The sequence below is a fragment of the Salmo salar genome, chromosome ssa08, assembly GCF_905237065.1.
Source record: "Salmo salar chromosome ssa08, Ssal_v3.1, whole genome shotgun sequence".
NCBI lineage: Eukaryota > Metazoa > Chordata > Actinopteri > Salmoniformes > Salmonidae > Salmo > Salmo salar.
Window position 1 is genome coordinate 17,396,304 of NC_059449.1, and position 18,981 is coordinate 17,415,284.

Sequence of the window (18,981 nt, forward strand, 5' to 3'; positions counted from 1 at the left end):
GATCATCAGCAAGCAGTCATCAAATGAACAAGCCGTTAATGTAACAGGACCGCGCACCACTGATAAAGACTCTTTATTCATCACTGATGAGGGATCTAAAATATACACATTACATGGAGGAACTGTATAACTCTAAAATGCATTATCTCTTTCAATATACATTTGCTTGACATATATTAGAATAAATCATTATTTTCATTGGGACAATACACATTCACAATATAAATTCATCAATACTGCAGGTGGCAATACTAAGTGCTCAGCACAATGATAGCTTCATTCTTAGTGCAAAATGCATATATGCAATAATCTTAACAGTCATGATCTTTTGATAATTACATTTTCTGGTCATTCTTTTTTTTATATAGACAGACAGATTACAGTAAAACCCTATCCCAAATCGACCCTACGTCTGGAGATTTGAGAGGATATGGTAATAAATCTACCTTGTCCTGATATGCTAGTTGGAATTTTCACCATGATGCTACCGTACAACTATGACATGTTCTCAAATATCCACAAGGCCATAGGGCCGGTTTCCTGAACATAGATTTGGCCTAGTCCTTGGGAGTCTCTATTATAATTGCATTTTAGTCCAAGACTAGGCTTAATCTGTGTCTGGGAAACCTGCCCGTAGGGGCTAGGAGTCCATTTGGGATTGGGCCTTCTTAAACCCAATCTATTCCTTTATGCGTATGACATTTTGCCGAGGTAGTTGGCTGGGACGTAGCCCTTCTGTCCGTTGGCCTCGGCCAACCACCAGTCCTTGTTGCCTCCCAGGTCGCTGAACTTGAGGATCCTCACATGCTGGTTCTCCTGCATGGTCAGCTCCTGGTCACAGCGTGCCTGGAACCCGTACACCGCATAGAACTGGAGAAACAGACAGAACATTCACCATAGAGCAGTTATAGTACCATGCATACAGTACACAGGAGGCTGATGAGGGTAGAACGGCTCATAATAACATCTGGAACAGAGCAAATGGAATGGAATCAAACGCCTGGAAACCATGTGTTTCATTTATTTGTTAACATTCCACTAATTCCGCTCCAGTCATTAGAATGAGCCGGTTCTCCCCAATCAAGGTGCCACCAGCCTGTGTGATGTAGTGGAGAAAATGTTAGGTTCATGTTCCTCAGAATCTGACCCCAAACTAATTGGTCAAGTGCCCCAACATACAGTTATTTACTAAATAAATTTGAAATACAATCTGATGAAACTTAAATCCAAAACGTGTCAAGGTATTGGTTAATTGCGATAGCACAGCGTATTCCATTGGCAAAATTTGCTGTACGGTCTACTGAATTCAGTGTGGTATTTCCTTAATTCACCAGTCGGTGTCACTGTTAGTCCATACGAAAGAAGATACAGACCCCATCACAACTGTAGTCCCCAACCCAAACCCACCATCACCAATATCCATTTACAATCTATATTAACCGCCTCATATTCCGATGGAGGTCAAAAGCGTCCTCTCAGGTCGCAGTAAACCAAGACATAGTAAGAACAGAGCCTGCCCAGCGGCTGCTAAAGGGACTAATGTTGAGTGACAGCGCTGGTGTCGTATAAATGTTATTCACTCCATATAATCTCTATACGAGATGGAAGTGTGACCCTAAACCTATCAGAGCCAGACCTAACAGGCATAAACACACACCGCCCCAAGGCTTCCACCAGGCCTAACAGAGTGGGTTTTCAAATCATCTGCACTATAAAACCAGCACACTTAACTTTTTACTGCTCCATGCAATAACCACCCTCATATTTCATACCACGACTCTGTCATACCACGGCGGTCATACCACGGCTCCGAGGAGGCCTTTACAGGCATCTCTATAAGCTAGTAAAGATACATTGCTTGCTTAGTTAATTCCTTTTTGTAGATTGTTATATTAGCTTGTGATCTATGTATTTCCTGTGCTTTGCTTTCAGTGTAATCTTTATTGTTTGTAAATTACAATGTAGCCTGTATAACAAATAGTACATTTTGAGGTGTTGTTCAGCGAATGGAGTTTGCCGTTCATTCTATTGAGATTGTTATGTCAACTATGTAAAGCCGACTGAAAGGCACACCTAAGCCCTCTGTTTACTCTGAGCCCTGACAACTGAACCAGGATCGGTCCTTCCATTTCGATATGCACCTGTTACGTAGACACATATTACAGAAGTTTATATGTTGCCTGGCTGGGCTGATGACACAGTGGATTGCTCAGTCAGATGGAACAGAGTAAATAGGTATTCTAACGTCATAGATTTAGCCGGTTGTAATAGATTTCATAGATTCCAGCCAGTGAAATAGACACTGGCTGGAATGCAGATTTAACCAATCAGCATTCAGAATTAGAACCACCCATTGTATAAAGATATATTATGCTACATAGTGCACCACTTTTGACCAGAGCCTGTATAAAGAGTAGGGTCCATAAGGGTTCAGAACGACCCTTCTTTAACCTAGTGTTACCCCACCTGCTGGTTGTCTGGCTCTGTGTCCACATCCTGGCGGATGTCTGGCTCTGTGTCGCCCTGTAGGCTGGACGGGGTGGAGCATCTGTCAAGCGAGGTACTGGAGGTGTTGTAGAGGCTGAAGTTAGGTATGCTGCTCCGGCTCCGTATGCTGTTGTTTCTCCCGCTGCCCGACACAAACAGGCTGAGGTTGTCAAAGTCCTCGTCCAGCACCACGATGGGCTGCTGGGGATCTGTGATCCCCGTACCCTGACCTGGTCGACCCTGATCCCTGTTGGGGTTGTACTGCTTCAGGAAGGATGAGTACACGTAGCCCTGGGTACCTGGGGGAGAAGGAGAACAGAGGGATGTTTGTGTCTGTCTGACATATCTGGGTTCAAATAGTACTTGAAACCTTCCAGGTGCGGTGATGAATGTGGGCTTGAGCCTGCCTGGAGTGCCAGATGGGCAGGGTTTTCACTTTAGGAACTATTCCATTGATTCACATAAAGTATTTGAAAGAAAAGACTATAGGCTGCTATTCAAATCAAATGTTATTTGTCACATGCTTCGTAGACAACAGGCGTAGACCAACAGTGAAATGCTTACTTACGGGTCAACAATGCAGAGTTAAAGATAAGGGAAAGAATTATTCTGTGAGAGAGCTAGGTGCAGGGAGGCTCAACAAATGCACAGGTGGTTGGGCTGCATGTGAATAGGGTTCTTTGTGAGACAGGATGCACTGTGGGTAAGTCACAGGGAGATCGGTGTCCTTGTCAACGAATGAAGGATGAAAGAAAGAATTGTGTGATTGCGCAGTCTATAAACTGCCTATAAAACAAGGGTTTCCTTAAACCGGGCGTATTGTTGCAATGGGAAATAGTAGTTTTGTTTACTGCATTGGTAGCATTAATATCGACCATATAATAAACAGCTTCTTATGAAGACTAGTAGTCCCAGTGGATGAAACAAATCTGTGAAGTAGTTTCAGCATGCAGTCGGTACCGAGAAACAACACACACACACACACACACACACACACACACACACACACACACACACACACACACACACACACACACACACACACACACACACACACACACACACACACACACACACACACACACACACACACACACACACACAAACCTTTCTACAACTCCTTGCAAAAACTTGGCTGATTTGAGCCTTGTTATTCTGGAGTACAGAGAAGCGCGGCAGGCTTCTCCTTTCTCCTCCTCAGCCTGTGTTTCTCAATGCCCCCAGGGAGAGGCTTTGTACTCTAAGTAACTCTGCTTATAGCGAAAGGCGGCTCGCCGCAAACAACTGGCAGGCGCTCAGTGCTAGATGACGTGCGGTGCGGAAAATACATGGTAACAAACTCTTTGAGTTGGCCTTGTTGTGAGGCAGCAACTCTCTAGAGAGAGAGAGAGACAGAGAGAGTCGGTGAGGTTAGTTTGTTCCAAGTATCACCGTGACAGCACAGTCAGGGGCCTCTGGGAATTTCCCCAGCAGGCTAGCTGACTTGTCAGCTGTGGTAGGTTAGTAATCAGGAAGTGAGATGTGTATCTATCGACAAAACACGCCACAGGACAGAAGAGCAAGGAGTTTAGTTCCACAGTAGTGAGGGGGGATGTTTGTCTAGAGTTAGGTCATGTAGATCAGATCTGTAGGATGATGTACTACAGTACCCATAATGCAAAAGACACACCTGTACAACGGACATAAACTGAGAGCATTATGTCTACATTACACAGACCTTAACGGTTGAAGTAGTGAATGAAACATCCTCTATTTGGGAGGTCTATCACCGCTAGTTTAGATAAAAGTGCAATTACAATTTTCTCATACAGAACAAACATTAGGGCTGTGACGACACCTGTAATATATTTGTTCCGTGGCAAAAATGAAAACACTTAGCGCATCAAACTCTTTGGTCCTTTTAAAAACCCGCTATATGTCAAATAAATACATGTGACTGGATGACAACATAATGTTTGTTTCCAACATTAGGGCTGTTTTCTAAAGAAGTTCCATCCGCTTTGTGTTTTGTTTCCTTGCCACAATAGTAACGAGTATCACCATACTGGTATCGTCCGGCCCTAATAAAAATGGCACACATCCAATAACTAAGCCACTGTAGCAACATGAGACAGGATGATCCACCAGCATCACATCACATAATCCAACCTATGACAATAAACTTACTGCCAGTGTCAACCAGCCAGCGGCCCCGGCTCCCCAGGGGGTCTGTGTCCTCCAGCAGGCCCACCAGCTCCCCCTCCAGCAGGCTGACATCCTGCTCCTGACACCCGTTACAGTTCCTCTTCAGCTGGTACAGCCTGTCAGCTGGATACTCGTCCAGCAGCCTGGCCCTGTTGCCCTCTGTCTGACGCTGGATCTCTGGGACCTGTGGAGGGGGAGAAGGGAGTTAGGGTGATATGAGCCGAGTCATCAGTGTCCCAATGTGGGAGTGGGGGAATGATCGCTAACGAGCCCCCTTGGGTTGGTGGGGGTGGGTGGGGATGGGTCTCAGGAGGGGAAGGTTGTTCGAAACCGATCCAAAGGAGTCTTGCGCTGTTCAGATACAAGCACATGTAAGCGTACGCACACACACACGTGTGGAAGTTCACAGACTCTCTCTCTCGTACACACAAACACACAGTTTGTCTTGGGGGAGTAATAACTGGAGTAGCTCTGGGGTTGCCAAGCGCTCTATTTAATCCCAACCCAGAGAGCTCGGCAGAGTCTGGTGGCTCCGATAACTTCTCCAACATTGTTCTTTAATTGACTTTTAATTGGTTCAATTAAACAAATAATGGAGCCAATCCTGGAATAGGTGGTGAGGCTGTGGGGTAATGCTGCTTTTACCTAGAGCCTACAGGCATTACTACAGATAGCTGGCTCAGTGAGGATGCTCCAAGATGGGTTTGTGCTGTCTTACCAACTCCTATTGTCATTGGCATGACAACAGCTATACAGCACAAACAGATCTGGGACCAGGCTAGCCTTTAATTACCGTAGCTTATCACATACTGTAGTAATAATGGGGGATACATTGAGGCAAGTCCTTCCAGCTTTCAACCATGTTTTCTTCCCAAACTTACAGCTAAAAATTTCTTTGTTTTCTCGAAGCTGACTTTGCGTTCTATTAGAGTCTGTGTGTTGTCCTTGACGACAGTCAGGTTGTTGAGCTCTTCCATGATGCTGCTTTGGACTTCACTGATGTTGGACAAAGGAGCCTGGACAAATAAAACATTTAATCATACTTTATCATACTTCAATGTGTGGTATTTTGCATCAACTCACAACACACTGTGTCCACCACAAATCCTTTCCCTTTCATACTACAAAATATATTACTGTTCAATTAAAGTCGCCCCTCTACTTCACCACACAAAACTCCACATAAACCACCTATCGCCAAATACACCTCTGCTGTCCCACTCCCTCCGTCCCTCCCTCAATCTCCCTTACTCCCCCCTTCCGTCCTCACCGGTAGCTGCTGTATGGAGGGTGCGTGGTGGCAGGCCGTGTCCATCAGGCCTTTGAGCAGGGTCACCAGGCAGAGGACACAGTTGGATAAGATAGTATGGGCGGCCATGTTGAATCTCTGCAGCTCCTCCACCAGCTGAGCATTGAGGGCTGCGTAGTCCCGCCGCGCCGCAACCTGGCCCTGTAGAAACAAACCGATTTAAACATTTTAGCAAAGACCTTTAGAGCATTCTGAAATTGTCATATTTATTTAACATTTGTGATTTTTTTATTGTAACAGCTAAAATAATTCCGTTTTTAATGAGAACTGTTATAATGCTGAAAGACCAATAAACTAATCTCTCAATAGCTAAAATGCTATAATCCCTACAAAATGAGCTATTTGTTCATTCTAATAGGTTCATTCTAACGGAAATTGTTGCTAGGTAACATGATCGCTGCAAACGGAATCCTTGTTGAACTCACCTGGTCCTCGGATACAGGTGATGGAGAGGAGGAAGAAGAAGAGGCAGAAGATGTGGAGGAGGAGGAGGGAGAGCGCTCCAGGCGGCTGCAGTAGTCCAATAGTTTGTCGTAGCGTTTCTGGATGAGTTTCTGCGGGGCGGCGAACATGCCTTGGAGTGAGTTGAGGGGTGCCAGGACCAGATGTGCCATCCTCTCTTTCTGGAGGGGTCATATAGGGAAGCAATGATGGAGAATGAGTGGTTTTCCATACATTACATGAATCTTGCCCTGGAGACAGCTCTGCAGAGTGGTCAGTAGCTGACACAGCCACAAAGTCATAAAATCTGATTTTAAACATAACCTTAACCCTAACCTTAACTATACTGCTAATCCTAATGCCTAACCCTAGCCTTGAAGACCAAAAAGCTATTTATTTTTTTCATACATTTTTACATTATAGCCAATTTTGACTTTACAGCTGACCCATCTAGCAAAAATCGTTCAGTTCTGCCTCCAGGGCAAGATTCATGACAATAAACGTCAACCTGCTTTTTTGGTGTGAGATCACACAAACATACATGGAATCGAAATACTGTAGGGCATTTATTTTGCATAGATTACAAAATAGAGGCCCTTGTCTCATATATGATTGTGGCTGTGGGAATCAATCAAATGAGGCACGAAATGGCCTACAAATTGGTTTGTCGGAAATAGTTCTGCCATCTGCACTTTAGTTTGTATAATCTCCTCTGAAAACATCTTGCCTTGCACAATTCGAATAATGATGTGCCTATTTCGAATAGTAACAAAAGGCATCATAATGAAACTCGTTGACACAAAAGAGCACCCTTATTCTCCACCCAGAGGGCAGGTGCGTTGCAGTTTCAGAGGCTAGCTGTACTGAGCTATTAGCGCTGTTAGCTATTAGCGCTCATTAAAGTCTCTGTGGGCCCTCGAGTGGCTCCTCATCCTTCACTGAGAGCACCAAGTAACACAAAGAACTCTATTCAAAAGGCTCGTTATCTCGGAATGAGCAACAGAGCTATCCCCACAGAAAGGAGGGCAGACGGCAGAAGAGAGAGATGGGGGGCTGGGGGGGAGACATTAAGCGGGAGAGAGAGACAGAGGAGTGTGAGGAGAGTGCCGTTTTAGAGGGGTAGAGGGAGAGATTAAATGTTTCACCAGGCGGGAGTGGAAGCCGAAAGGTTGACTGACAAATCACTCACTCACTCTGACGGAGGAGTGGAGAGAGAGAGGGAGCCGTGTAAGCACAGGAGGGCACAGCTAGGGCAAGCAGGCCCCACAAGTGAACAGCGTCCACGGAAGAAAGGATAGACAGGCTGACAAGCAGGAGAGAGAAGAGAGGAGAAGAGCCGGTGGCCTGAGAGAGATGGAAGACGGAAGAAAGGAACAAATGGTTAAGTTGTCAAAAAGAACACACTCTTCAACAGGAAATAGTTTGTATTTACTGTGAGAATAGGGTATCCAAATCAAACTTACAAAGTGCTTGTATGGGTTGTTGCCGTTCTTTAGGTGCTGAGTACCGTTTGTGTCTATTTTGTCTGGATCCTTCATGAGTTCCTCCAGGTCCTCAGCATTCTGGACCGCGACACCTTCCATCTCCTACACAACGTGTAAAAGACACAGTCACTATTGCTTTCCATAGGTATTACTCCCGTGTGTCATTATTATTCACTGGAACATTGAGATTGTCTACACCACCTTATTTCTTCTGAATATTAGGGCATTTTCAATCCATCCATCCGTCCATCCATCAAACCATCCATCAATCCATCAAACCATCCATCAAACCATCCATCAATCCATCTAACCATCAATTCATCCATCAATCCATCCATCCATCCATCCAGCAATCAATCCATCCATCCATCCATCCAGCAATTAATCCATAAATCCAGCAATCCATCAATCAGTCCATCAATCAATCCATCCTCTATCCATGAATCCATGAATCCATCCAACCATCCATCCATCAATCATCCATCCATCCATCCATCCATCCATCCATCCATCCATCCATCCATCTATCCATCCATCCATCCATCCATCAATCCATCCATCCATCAATCCATCCATCCATCCATCAATCCATCATCCATCCATTCATCAATCCATCAATCCATCCATCCATCAATCCATCAATCAATCAATCAATCAATCAATCAATCAATCAATCCATCCATCCATCCATCCATCAATCCATCAATCCATCAATCCATCAATCCATCCATCAATCAATCAATCCATCCATCCATCCATCCATCCATCCATACATCCATCATCCATCAATCAACCATCAACCCATCAATCCATCCATCAAACCATCCATCCATCAATCAATCAAAGGCTGGTACATTATTACCTGTATGTGTATCAAGTAACAGTGGACGTTCTTGACTAGTTGTCTCACTGCTTTCTCCAGACTCCTGAACAGCTTCTCCTCCTTGTCGAACACCTCATCTCTCACCTAGAGAAGAGGGAGGGAGAGAGAGAGAGAGAGAGAGCGAGAGAGAGAGAGAGAGGGGGAAGGAGTTACCATTTAACCACTCACTTGGTTTACTCAGTGGTTCAGATAATATTGACCTTTCCAGCTCCTTAGACTAGTATTTACTTTTTAATGAAGGCAATTTACACAAATGTCCCCAAGTTGTGGTTATGTCATTAACACATGAAGTGTATTTACTCACATTCATATTCTAGAACTTAGTGTAGAGTGGGAGAGGTGTAGCGGGGAGTTATTTACCTGTGGCTCCACACCTGTGAGGATCTTGAGGTATCCTGTGAGCCTGTCAGACTTCTTCCTGATAGAGTGGATGCTGAACTTGTTCAATTTACCCATGAGTGTCCCCCCATCCTCCTCGGTCCTCTTGTACTTCATCACTACAGTATGACAGAGAATCATATGTAACGGACAAGACCAAGTTGGAGCCACACTGTACAATTAGGAATTACAATACTAATGTTAAAAAGAACTTAATCGGATCTCTATGGTTGAAGCACTAAAGGGGCCCTGATATTTAGTAATGGGATGTATAGCATGGTAATAACTGCCATACAGTATAATACTTTAATTGCTTCTAATCTTAACTACAATGTTCTGTGTTCTATAAAATGTTCAATGTATCAATGATTTATGTCAGTTCTACACATTTCTCAGACAGTGTATTTAGAGCGTGTGTAGGTGATATCTGCATCACACATTTCTCCATCTCAGACTATAGCATATTTAGAGCTGTACCGATGTCCTTCCTCCTCTTGAACTCGTTGATGTTGACATTGATGATCTTGGCGGCGGTCAGGGCCTCCTGGAGGGGCCCGTTGTCAGGGTGGTCGCTGGGCGTGGCCTGCCACAGCTCCCCGAGCAGCAGAGGGTACTTCATGACCCTCTGGACCGGCTTGATGAGCAGAGAACCCATGTCCAGCAGGTTGGGTTTACCCCTGAAGACCACCACACAGCTTGATGTTAAGAATAATGTCACTACACTAGAAGCAAAAAAAAGCTTTCCGCAAAATTCAGCCGTTTTTCAACATAAATTCCAGTGGAAAATTGATAAAATCCCAGCAGATTTGTTTGGGTTACACATTATTACACAGTTAATAACACATGCTAGAACAGTTAACATGTCAGCGCATGGCACGTGCAACGTCAGGACTGTGAGTTCGATTCCCGGGGCCACCCATACATTAAATGTATGCATCCAATGACTAAGTGGCTTTGGATAAAAGCGTCTACTAAATGGCATATATTATTATCAGGATTACACTGACAATAACACAGGATGATACAGTTAGTTAAACATAATTAGTCTGTCAATTACATTATACATGTAATAACATTGTCATACTTAATACTCATTTAAACCACTGAAAATCAATATGGATAGGAGGTACATTTTGATATTATAGTGTAAATTATTCAAAATATTCTTACAGGAACGATGATACAAATCTGGTGTACTTACTCTTGGTCGTATATCTGCCTGCAACGAGACACAAAGTCATTGGTTTAATAAAAGTAGTTATGGCCAACAGTATAAATGCCTCTTTGGGAGGAAATGCTTAGTTGATGAATGAGAGGGAAGTATCAAGCAGCGACTCACTTCAGTGATAACACACAGGTGATGAAATGTTGCTTTATTCCTTCCTCTTTCTCATAGGACTTGAGTAAAGAGTTAGCGTCGTCGTGGTGATAGCAGTAGATTTTATAGACGTCCTCCAGCGCTGCTTTGGCCTGAATGAACACTTCCCCTACGGTGGGAAAACAAAACGTGATACATTTGAATTAACCAGTATTAAATCAGTCAACCTGAGTGGCTTATTTAGAAATGTGCCATATTATAATGGAAGTATGGTCAAAATAAGGGTCATGTTCATTAGGTCACTCAATGGAAAACGTTTTTTTTTTACGTTTTGAAAACGAGAATTTGCCTTTCTTATTGGACCAGGTAAGTCCAGGTAGTCCCCTCCCTGTTTCAATCCATTTTATTCACTAAGATTCCCTGAGGAACACGACTCAGGTGACTGAGGTTAAACAGAGGTCAGAGGTCACCTACCTATGACTAGTGCCTCGGGGTCTCGCTCAGCTGTGGCCTCCTGCAGCCGGTGGAGCAGCGCGGCCGACACCTCACACACTGTCTCCATGTTAGTAAACAGACGATCCACGTCCACCACCTGGAGACACACACAGAGAGAGACCTTTTAGACACATAGCCAGTCATATGTATACTTCAAAGTTCTGTAACAACCCTATAGCCTATGTTAGCCTGGCATGATCTCCCCCAAGTGTAGATATCCCTATTGGGGCAGTGGCTAGCTTGGGAAGAGCACACGCCTGATATTCGCTACACTGGTGTCAGAAGTGGGCTGTGTGCAGTTCAAACACCATGCATCATCTTTTGAAAATCACTCCATAAACCAACTCTGCCTGAATAACAAACAATACAACATTCACTACCAAGCAAGTTAACACAAGGTAACCACTCTCTGTATCTCTGTAAGCAGATGATATCACCCACTGAGTAATCTGTCTACTTCCTCGTTACCTGTCTGTCTCTGAGGGGCTTGACCACCTCTCTGATGCAGAGCTCCAGGTCAGTGAGGAAGTCCCTCTCCGTCTGCACCAGCTCCTGGATGACCTTTGACCTGCGACTCATCTTCCTCAGGCGGACCTCCGCGGGGTCGAGGGCCGGAGAGGCCAGGATTGACGACAGGGGGGACAGGGGTGCCATTTTCTCTTAAGACAGGCACGGGGATAAGTTTAGGATGTGTGTGGATGGCAAGGTTTTCTTCTATGCAGAATATACCCACTGGGCACAGAAGTCAATTGAATGTCTAGTCTATGTTGCTTCAACGTAATTTCATTGAAATGACGTGGAAACAACATTGATTCAACCAATGTGTGTCCATTGGATAGTCTCTGTCTGAACAGATAACGTACAAAATATGACATAACACAATAACATGGTGAGATATGACAATAAACGTGTTAACTACACATCCTATATCTACACATCAATTAAAATGTGAGATCTGTTTGAAAAGGGGCCGTATCAAACGATCTATTCCTGCATTCACTGGTAAAGGAAAGAGAGAGCACACATGTACAAGAGCCCCCTGCATGAAGTTGTATTTACATACATGGGCACGGTATGCAATGCATGAGAAAACATCCATCTCTCCCAACACCATCGCCTGACTTCAACCCTCCCAACCCTCTGCCAGTGTTTCACGCTGATCTAATTGTTTTGACTGAACGCCGACCAGCCCCCATTAGCATGCCTGTCAGGTTCCTCTCCTCTTTTTTTCATCCTTTCTTTTTTCTCTCTTTTTTTATCGCCCTGCTCCCCCTAATCAGTCCCTAGCTGGCAGTGCTTTGCATGGCGGGCGAGGAGAGAGAGAGAGTGTGTGTGTGTGCGTGTGTGTGTGTGTGTGTGTGTGTGTGTGTGTGTGTGTGTGTGTGTGTGTGTGTGTGTGTGTGTGTGCGTGTGAGTGTGCGTGTGTGTGTGTGTGTGTGTGTGTGTGTGTGTGTGTGTGTGTGTGTGTGTGTGTGTGTGTGTGTGTGTGTGTGTGTGTGTGTGTGTGTGTGTGTGCGTGCGCGTGCGCGTGTGCGTGTGTGTGTGTGTGTGTGTGAAGGGGAGTGAAGCGTGTGTTCAGGGAAGGGAGATGTTTCCTTTCCGCGTCTGCTGCCTAATTGACCTCAACACACCACTTCCCCCTCTCCAGGAGAGAGATAGAGAGGGAGGGAGAGAGAGAGATTGAGAGGGAGGGAGAGAGAGATAGAGAGGCAGGGAGGGAGAGAGAGAGAGAGAGATTGAGAGGGAGGGAGCGAGAGAGATTGAGAGGGAGGGAAAGAGAGAGGGAAGAGAAAAAGAGGGGAGAGAGAGAGGAAAAGAGAGAGAGTGTGGGTGGAAAGAGAGAGAGAGAGGAGAGATGAGAGAAAGAAAGAGAGAGAGAGAGAGAGAGAGAGAAAGCGACAGAGTGGAAGGAGGAAGAGAGAGCTGTGTCAGGTTACTGAACTAATTGTCTCGCTGATGTAATGCCACAGCGTGTGCCGGCATTCCATCTGCTCCAGCTGGGGGGGTGCACCTGACACACACACACGCGCGCACACACACACACACACACGCCATCCCACTACACAACCCAACCCCACCCCCAGCACACATCAAGACAGTCAACAAAAATCTGACGCACAAACACTCACACACCACACCACCCTCATACATGCATATGCGTACACATTACACACCCTCACAACACATCCCTCTCACCTCTTCCCCACTTCTCAGTCTCACACTCCTACCAGTGCATTCATGTCAACACACCCCTGGCATTCACTTGTATACATGCAGTACTAAAACGGAACGTTCAAAAGCTTTGACATTGGAGAGCTATTTGACCATTTTTCACAGAGAGGTGGAATGAGGATATGATGGTGTCATGTCCTTGGAAGGGCAGGAGAAAAGACAAATACCATGTCACGCCCTCTAAAGCTGCAAAAAGCTAAATGGACACCTTCACTCCTCCTGGCTATCAGGTTTCAATGGCCCCTCCTAAAAAATATAATACTTTATAATTCTCCCTAAAAGAATGGTGGGCAATTGCTATATTTTGGGGCGACAGGCAGCCTAGTGGTTAGAGTGTTGGGCCAGTAACCGAAAGTTTGCTAGATTGAATCCCCGAGCTGACAGGGTAAAACTCTGTTTTTCTGCCCCTGAACAAGGCAGTTAACCCACTGTTCCTAGGCCGTCATTGTAAATAAGAATTTGTTCTTAATTGACTTGCCTAATTAAATAAAGTTTCAATAAAAAAATGTAAAATAAAAATAGTTGTAGCAATTAAAATGACTTGACATCACGTAAAAGAGAAGCATGTTAATTAATTAAAATAAAGTGTTAACATCTAAATAAATGTGAGTGAAACGTGTGTCGCATTACAACATAACGTCTGAAATACAGTATGATGGCTATTCAAGACTCTGCTGCAAGTGAAAAGAAAGTGCAGATTCAGTGGCAGGGCTGAGTACCTTCTAGCCTAGCTCCCTGCCTGGGTAAGACCTGAGACCTTCTAGCCTAGCTCCCTGCCTGGGAAAGACTTGAGACCTTCTAGCCTAGCTCCCTACCTAGGTAAGACCTGAGACCTTCTAGCCTAGCTCCCTCCCTGGGTAAGACTTGAGACCTTCTAGCCTAGCTCCCTGCCTGGGTAAGACCTGAGACCTTCTAGCCTAGCTCCCTACCTGGGTAAGACCTGAGACCTTCTAGCCTAGCTCCCTGCCTGGGTAAGACCTGAGATCTTCTAGCCTAGCTCCCTACCTGGGTAAGACCTGAGACCTTCTAGCCTAGCTCCCTACCTGGGTAATACCTGAGACCTTCTAAACTAGCTCCCTACCTAGGTAAGACCTGAGACCTTCTAGCCTAGCTCCCTGCCTGGGTAAGACCTGAGACCTTCTAGCCTAGGTCCCTACCTGGGTAAGACCTGAGACCTTCTAGCCTAGCTCCCTGCCTGGGTAAGACCTGAGACCTTCTAGCCTAGCTCCCTGCCTGGGTAAGACTTGAGACCTTCTAGCCTAGCTCCCTACCTGGGTAAGACCTGAGACCTTCTAGCCTAGCTCCCTGCCTGGGTAAGACTTGAGACCTTCTAGCCTAGCTCCCTGCCTGGGTAAGACCTGAGACCTTCTAGCCTAGCTCCCTACCTGGGTAAGACCTGAGACCTTCTAGCCTAGCTCCCTGCTTGGGTAAGACCTGAGACCTTCTAGCCTAGCTCCCTGCCTGGGTAAGACTTGAGACCTTCTAGCCTAGCTCCCTACCTGGGTAAGACCTGAGACCTTCTAGCCTAGCTCCCTACCTGGGTAAGACCTGAGACCTTCTAGCCTAGCTCCCTGCCTGGGTAAGACCTGAGTTATTGAAATAAAACAGGTCCACAAAAGAGGACCAGCACGTTGTTAAATTAAAAGCACTTCTATCACAATATAGTCATATCATGGGTCAGTGTTTGAGAGAGCCATAATGTAATGGTCTTTGTGGTCCCATTGGCCACCATTATGCTACTGTATTATGCTGGTGTGGTTGCAGGCGCAGGAGTTCCCATGAAAGAGGACACGCCAGCCTTTTTACCAGGCTTGGCCATTGAAAGCGATCTAACGTACGGAAGGCCTTGGAACACAAGGACCCTGACGGATCACGTATCGCCACAAGGAACAATGACACGTTAGACGCCCCCGGCCACCCCCCTGCAGAATACAATAGGATTGAGAATGTCATTGAAGAAAGGACTGAGTTCAAGTACATTAGGGGAATAGAGGTGGAGCCTCATAGGAAGGACGAAAGGGCCAATGCTAACAGCTGAAGCAGTTATTAAACCACTGGCTTTGGGTTTAGCTGGGGTTTGTATAGGATATCTCACTGAGTTGTGCTTGTCTCCAGTCATCTCTCCTAATGGCCCACAGGTGAGAGCTGGGCCTGAGGACAGTAGCTAGGTTGATAGGGGCTTTTTGTCCCCCGTAGTACGGACACACTATCTGATGCAATAACAAGACACAAAAGGCCCTTGTTGAGGCCAATTCACACACACACACACACACACACACACACACACACACACACACACACACACACACACACACACACACACACACACACACACACACACACACACACACACACACGCAAGTACGCACGCACGCACACACAACACAACACACACACACACAACACACACATACACACACAAAGACATACACACACATGTCATGCATACCAATTGACCAGTTTGTCTTATGAATACTTAGATACTTAGTAGTGGATGACTGTTCACAGCTTTCAATAACTCACTATAAACTGAGGAGGTGAATTACCGTATGACACTAGCCAGGATGCAATATCATATCAGGGTGGTAACGCTTTGTGACTGACCATAACTTCTGGTTGCTATGGACCTTGAGGCCAGGCTTGATCAACCCGTTTCACAGCAGACAGAATGATAGACGAGAACTCAGTGTTCAGGAACAACTCGCACACTTCCCCATGTAGATGGTGACGCCACCATTATGTCAATATTTGCAATGTACCTGTACACTTATACTCAGGACAGCTTGTTTAGCGTGATGGAGAAACCCTTTAAAGTGGGCGGTGGCGGTGACGATCAGTTTACTGAAAACAATCAGCTGTTTGAGAACTGAGTTGTGACGCTGGTCCTTGGGAACAAGTCAAGAAAACAGAAAGTGGTGATAGGCAACGAGTGCCTGTGTTTCAGGTAAACAGTGGATGTGCTGACAGGACAAGGAGTGTCCTACAACACACTCTGTTCACTACTTTTGACCAGATCCCTATGGGCGCTGGTCAAAGGTAGTCCACTATAGAGTGAATAGGATGTCTCGGTGTTTCAGGTCAACAGTAGGTGTGCTGATAGGTTAAGTGTGTCCTATTCAGCACGTCATTATAATACAAAAGAGTTTAAATGGCTCTTTTGCTTGGTTAGATGGGAGATTGATAGTATTGTTTAATTGTGTAAACTAATGCCCCTAATTGACATTAGCAAGAGTCTGGGTGACCATTGTTCCCTTGTTGAGGAAACCTACAAAACTAGTGGCACAAGAATCTCTACATAGTTAACCTCTTATTTTCTGTAAGGCAGCCAGTGACGACTTGGCTGGTTGGCATTTATTAGGATGACTCATGTACTGGAGGCAGCTCTGCAGGGTAATCACTAGCTGGCACAGCCACAAAGTCATAAAATCGTATTTTAAACCTAGCCCTAACCACACTGCTAAAGTTATGATTAACCCTAACCTTAAAATACCTTTTTTTTTAAATGTCAAGAATTTTTTGAATATATAGTCAATTTTGCAGCCCTGCCTCCAGGACAAGATTCATCCCAATAAACGTCAACCTGCGCCTGAAGGTCTACATTCCAAGAGCGTGACAACACCTGATGTAATGCAGTTGAGGAAGGACAGGTGAGGTGAGTTTTTGCTGATGAGACACACTGACTGTCTGGGAAAATTGAGAGATGCTAAAAGGACACTGCTTACCTGCAAAATGACAAATGAAAAAGAACCCTGACCTTAACCCTGACCTTAACCCATAACCCTGACCTTAACCCTGACCTTAACCCATAACCCTGACCTTAACCCATAACCCTGACCTTAACCCGACCTTAACCCATAACCCAAAACCCTGACCTTAACCCTGACCTTAACCCATAACACAGACCTTAACCCTGACCTTAACCTAATTTGAACCAATTCTGAAATGAAATATTGGTTTGCAGGTCAGGAGTGTATCTGTATAGCCTTTTTTGGGAAAAGCTATGTCAGTCATTATGACGACCAGTAATGATACTTTAGTTCAATTTTGAACCCAGATTGTGTTAAAATAAAATCAATCTTATAATAAATGTAGAAGAATTTGACTTTAGAGAAAGTCAAGTTTGACCATGCCGTGATAGCCACCTAGACATTGTTCAGGCTGTAGTAGCACAGTAGTAACACTGGTGTTGACACGTGTCCATATATCCGGATGTTCACACTTCCCCTTTAAAGTCCCAGAGACCACACACTGGTTTAATAATAAAATGCTTCGGTCAGTGATAGAAGCCCTGTTGTATTTCACTCATAATAGGTTGACTTGTCTGGTTTAATACTGGGCCTGTAGTTACAGTATAGCCCCTCCTCCGTGCTGTAAGGCTAGTGTGGCTCGGTAGGAGCACGGTTTGCATACGTGACCTCATCCCTGCGGGAATAGCTTGGTGCTCCCTCAGTCACATAACAACACAACAGGTGCTCAGCAGAAGCATCCATAGCTACAGTGCCCTTCGTCTGTCTGGCTTTCACCCTCGAGTAACACGTGGTCCTCTGGAATCTATGACACTACGGTTGATTTGCTGAACATCTATAAATGCTTCCCTGTTGAAAGTCAACAGACATGCTGTTGACGTCTTACTGATAGTTTGTTGAGTATCCATCTACAGATGGAATATCCAAGTAAAGTGTCACCTTTTCTTTTACAAAGCACTTAGGAGCAGAACTTACTATCGTTCAAGTCAACAGGAAGGTATGAGATGTTAAAACCTGAGCTATAGCTAACCTAGTTGCCATAGTTATGACCTCAGGGGATCCAATTACCTTTAAGTTTGGCGCTGTACTCTGTTTTGTCCGACTGACTCCTCCGCACCAGGGTCCCAAGGTTGATGTCACCTTTAATGTCGGCAGTGGTGTCATCGTTGGCCACCACGATGGTGTCCGTCTTCCTCCTCTCCAAGTGCATGTAGCGCAGGAAGTTAGGCCTGATTCTCCTCTTGATCACTTTCTCTTTTTCCTTCTCTTTCTCACTGCCGTTGTTGGCCTCCTTGTTGGGATCCATGTCGACCAAGAAGCCCTCTTCTTCTCCCCCCGTGCTCTCTGTCCAGCCAGGGAAAAAGAGAGAGGGAGAGAGGGACGGAGGAAGAGAGAGCCTGAGAAGTGCAACAGGTGTACTGTAGTGCACTACTGCCAACGCCACACAGGTACTGTGGCCCCTCCCTCTCCCAGGCACCTGCCCTGTCGTACCTGTCACAGGAGAGCTCTGTGGCCCCTCCCTCTCCCAGGCTACTGCCTGGCATACCTGTCAGAGGAGAGCTCTGTGGCCCCTCCCTCTCCCAGGCACCTGCCTTGCCGTACCTGTCAGAGGAGAGCTCTGTGGCCCCTCCCTCTCCCAGGCTACTACCCTGCCATACCTGTCACAGGAGAGCTCTGTGGCCCCTCCCAGGCCCCTGCCTGCCATACCTGTCACAGGATAGCTCTGTGGTCATGCCCCCTCCACTGCTGTACTTCATGGCCCTGCACCCTCCACTGCTGTGCAATGCAACGTCCACGGGAACACCTGCATCTCTAGAGAGAGAGATAGAGGGATAAGAAGGGAGCAGTGGAGGAGAGAGGGACTATGACCACTACACTAACAAATGTACTATTTTGGTTTTACTAAAGAGAAGGGTCTCAAGGGACAACATGCAAAGCAAAACAATGCATGGAAAACTCTAGGTATTACATTGGTTACAGTATGCGTCAAGACAATGAGCCAGCATTTGTACATTTTATTTGTA

The 18,981-nt window shown here is 45.5% G+C and overlaps 1 protein-coding gene across 1 annotated transcript; it reads right to left on the reverse strand.

Moving 5' to 3' along the window:
- Positions 1 to 57: 57 nt before the first annotated feature.
- Positions 58 to 18,387, reverse strand: LOC106610330 (Rho guanine nucleotide exchange factor (GEF) 38). The gene is made up of 15 exons (XM_045722888.1): positions 18,026 to 18,387; positions 11,448 to 11,638; positions 10,959 to 11,076; positions 10,506 to 10,653; positions 10,368 to 10,385; positions 9,644 to 9,843; positions 9,149 to 9,285; positions 8,768 to 8,872; positions 7,885 to 8,007; positions 6,406 to 6,603; positions 5,942 to 6,121; positions 5,553 to 5,687; positions 4,654 to 4,855; positions 2,467 to 2,786; positions 58 to 870 (listed from the first exon to the last, which is right to left on the reverse strand). Exons 1-15 carry the CDS (start codon positions 18,261 to 18,263, stop codon positions 688 to 690), a joined length of 2,496 nt encoding a protein of 831 aa, XP_045578844.1. The 5' UTR covers positions 18,264 to 18,387; the 3' UTR covers positions 58 to 687.
- Between the last annotated feature and the right edge of the window lie 594 nt (positions 18,388 to 18,981).